This window comes from Alosa sapidissima, chromosome 16 (assembly GCF_018492685.1).
Source record: "Alosa sapidissima isolate fAloSap1 chromosome 16, fAloSap1.pri, whole genome shotgun sequence".
Lineage (NCBI taxonomy): Eukaryota > Metazoa > Chordata > Actinopteri > Clupeiformes > Clupeidae > Alosa > Alosa sapidissima.
The window spans coordinates 4,000,796-4,004,185 of record NC_055972.1 but is presented as its reverse complement, the minus strand read 5'-3'; the positions used below and the strand labels follow the sequence as shown (position 1 = coordinate 4,004,185).

Sequence of the window (3,390 nt, the reverse complement as noted above, 5' to 3'; positions counted from 1 at the left end):
ATACCTTCCTCAAAGAAAACAGTATTCTCAAAAAAAATTCCAATCAGGTTTTAGATCAAATCACAGCACAGAAATGATATATTATTTCTGTGGAGCCAGCTAACTCAGATGGCCTTTGCTCAAGAGTAACAAGCCTATAGGTGTCATTTTCTGTTCTGTTAATTACTTACAAAGCTCTGAACGGCATAGCACCTTCATATCTTTTATTATCTAATCAACCACAAAGGAACCTTAGATCTTCCAGTGATAATCTTTTAATTGTGCACCCTGCCTCTGAACTTCAAACGGGCGAGTTCAGTAAAACCTGTTTAGAAACCTGAAACCTGAAAGTTTAAAACCTGAAAATATACCTGTATATGAGAGCTTTTAGTTAACTCGTTTTTATCTTGTAGCCTATTTTATCACATTATTTTACATTCTACTGTTGCTATATACAGGGTCTTCCTATTTTCACTGCACTACTGTAATTGTATATGTGTTGTTGTATCTATCTCCTTATCCTGTGATTTCTCATCTAAATATATGCTAAATCTCTAATGTTTTATTTATTGTTTTGTTTGTGTGTTTGCTTGCATTATTATTATTTTTTTCTTTATTATCTTTTTCTTTGTCTCTATTATTGTGTTAAATGCTCCAAATGTTTGAGCTGCATTCTGTGTATGAAAGGTGCTATACAAATAAAGAGCCATTCCTTACTGAGATATCTCAGTAAGGAAAATAAATCAAGAGTCTATGTTGAGTACAAATATGTCTTCTGAAGGCTTAAACAGAGCCCAGCCAAAAACTCCAATACAACTTGTATCAACTTTGAGGGACAGCTATGACCATGCAGGATTATCCAGACCAAACATGACGATTTTGCTACATACTATTCTTATTTATGTACCAGCATGCAACATTTGAGCCTCCTACATGGTTTAGTTCTTGCGCTGTGGGCTTGTGAACTTTGACAAAAAAAAGAGGCCGACCAAAATCGACACCCCCCTCCCTCTGTAAAACTGGCCGTATCTTGGAAAGTATTGATCTTACCTAAGAGTAATTTTACAGTGTGTCTCCTGGGTAACATAGGTACACCTGGTAAGTTTTTCAGAATTTTTTGAGACCTGGTCCAATTGACGTGGAATGACCCTAAAGCTTATTATTATTATTAGTAGTAGTAGTATCAAAAGGCTGCTTCAGCCTTTAAAGCCTTTCTCTGACCATTAGGACTTTCTTCCATCAGGTGCCCAGAGGAATAGACAGTTCCCAGGTGTGTGTGTGTGAGTGTGTGTGTGTGAGTGTGTGTGTGTGAGTGTGTGTGTGTATGCCTGTGTGTGTGTGTGTGTGTGTGTGTGTGTGCTAGGCTATATAATACATCCACAACTAGCAAGCATTTACAGACAACACAGAAAGAGGTAAGACCTCCATGCACACACACACACACACACACAAGAAATTGAGGGCTGCTTGTATGTCTTCGACTGTATTGTTTTAATTCTAATCGGAATTGAGTATACTCTCTCCCTCTCTCTATAAGTTACTGCTCTGTAAGTCTCTTTCAGGGAAAGTAAGTGTGTGTGTATGTGTGAGAGAGAGAGAGAGAGAGATATTCTATTTTCGTTTCTTTGGTGTTTGTAGGAAACCTTTTACTCAGCTTGTTCACACGTGTCAGGTACTGTTTGAATTGTAATTGAAATCTAAGTTATACTCTCTCCCTGTCTCTGTAAGTTACTGCTCTGTAAGCCTCTTTCAGGGAAACTAAGTGTTTGTGCGTATGCGTGTGTGAGAGAGAGATATTCTATTTGTTTTGATGGGTGTTTGTAGGAAGCCTTTTACTCAGCTTTTTCACACACGTGACAGACTGTGGTTTAGGTCACAGAACTGGTCAGGACAGGAGACATCTGAGCATGGTTGGCAAACCGTAATCATTGTTGACCATTTTGAAAAACATTGCTTTGTTGTTACATGTTTAGTCAATAATGCTTTAAGACATGGGACCCTTTTGAAAAGAAAACTAAAATGTTTTTATGCAATAATGACAATTAGTTGTGTGTATTTGTGTCTGGTTGTGTGTTTCTGTGGCTGGGTGAGTGTATAAGTGTGTGCCTGTGTGTGGTGTGGTATGGTATGGAGTGTGTGTGTGTGTGATCTGTGTAACACACCTACTCCTCTAACAGTGACCTTACTCCAGTCTGTTTTAAACATGGGAACAATCCTGAGTGTATGCTCTCTCTCTCTCTCTCGCTGTGTGTGTGTGTGTGTGTGTTGCAGTGATGGAGCGAGGTAGGCTGCTGGTCGTGCTGATGCTGGTGTGTGTGTGTGAGGTGTGTGTGTGTCAGCATTGGTCATACGGCTGGCTCCCGGGAGGCAAGCGCAGCATAGGAGGGGAACTGGAGGCCACTTTCAGGGTAACAAAACACACACACACACACACACACAATACCACACACATGTGTTCATTTGACAATGTTTATGTGTGTATTCCATCATGTTTATTTAGTACTACAAATAACAAAATTAGTGTGTGTCTGTGTGTATGTGTTTGTAGATGATGAACGCTGGCGACACAATTATTCCTCTTGCAGATGAGCAATTACAACCCTATGAGGTCGTAAGTACACACACACATGCATACACTCCACACACATACACCATGCATACACACCACACACATACATACACACATACTGTACATGCATACACACCATGCATGTGTAAACGCAACAAATGCACCATCAAACTTACTCATTATCTGTGTGTGTGTGGTGTTTGTGTGTTTGTAGGTCAACGATGAATTGGAGGAGAATGCTGTCAGAAGAGGTCGAAGACCTTTAAGAAGAGTACTCCCAGACTAATGCACATGTACACACACACACACACACACACACACACACACACACACACACACAAATACACACACCCTCATATGTGCCTCAAGAACACATACACTTTCACTCAACAGCAAGAGCTAGAGGGAGTAGGTCATGTGTGTCACATAAAAACACACAGATGAACCCATACCTGAGCGCGCGCACACACACACACACACACACACATAAAGGTATTAACAGCATAATGAAGGCTCACACACCCACATGTTTAGATTAACAGTGTGATACACACACACACACACACACACACCTCTTTGCAATGATCCCAGTTCAGTGTGATGTAGTCTGGTAGGGTTCTGGTGAATAAATCTATCTTTGATTACAAACCAAATCCGTTGTTATTTGAGTGGTTTTGATTTTGCTGAGGGGCGGCTTGTCTTTCCTGTGTATGACGGTTTCAGCAGTAAGCTGTTTTCCCCCACAGCATGTGGTGGATGCTATCTGGTATCTTTCCAACCTTTCAGATTTTTTTTTTTAGGCCAGTGGCCTGTCACACACACACACACACACACAGACAGAC

At 40.5% G+C, this 3,390-nt stretch overlaps 1 protein-coding gene across 1 annotated transcript in view; it reads left to right on the top strand.

Annotated features, from left to right (window-relative positions):
* gnrh3 (gonadotropin-releasing hormone 3) overlaps positions 1 to 3,166 on the top strand; it is a 26,369-nt gene extending 23,203 nt beyond the window's left edge. The window contains exons 12-17 of the mRNA XM_042065478.1: positions 1,223 to 1,249; positions 1,618 to 1,651; positions 2,251 to 2,387; positions 2,528 to 2,590; positions 2,763 to 2,878; positions 2,993 to 3,166. Of these exons, the coding sequence (XP_041921412.1) occupies positions 1,223 to 1,249; positions 1,618 to 1,651; positions 2,251 to 2,387; positions 2,528 to 2,590; positions 2,763 to 2,834 (333 nt within the window). The 3' untranslated portion in view covers positions 2,835 to 2,878; positions 2,993 to 3,166. The remainder of the gene's footprint in view (positions 1 to 1,222; positions 1,250 to 1,617; positions 1,652 to 2,250; positions 2,388 to 2,527; positions 2,591 to 2,762; positions 2,879 to 2,992) is intronic.
* The last annotated feature ends 224 nt before the right edge of the window (positions 3,167 to 3,390 follow it).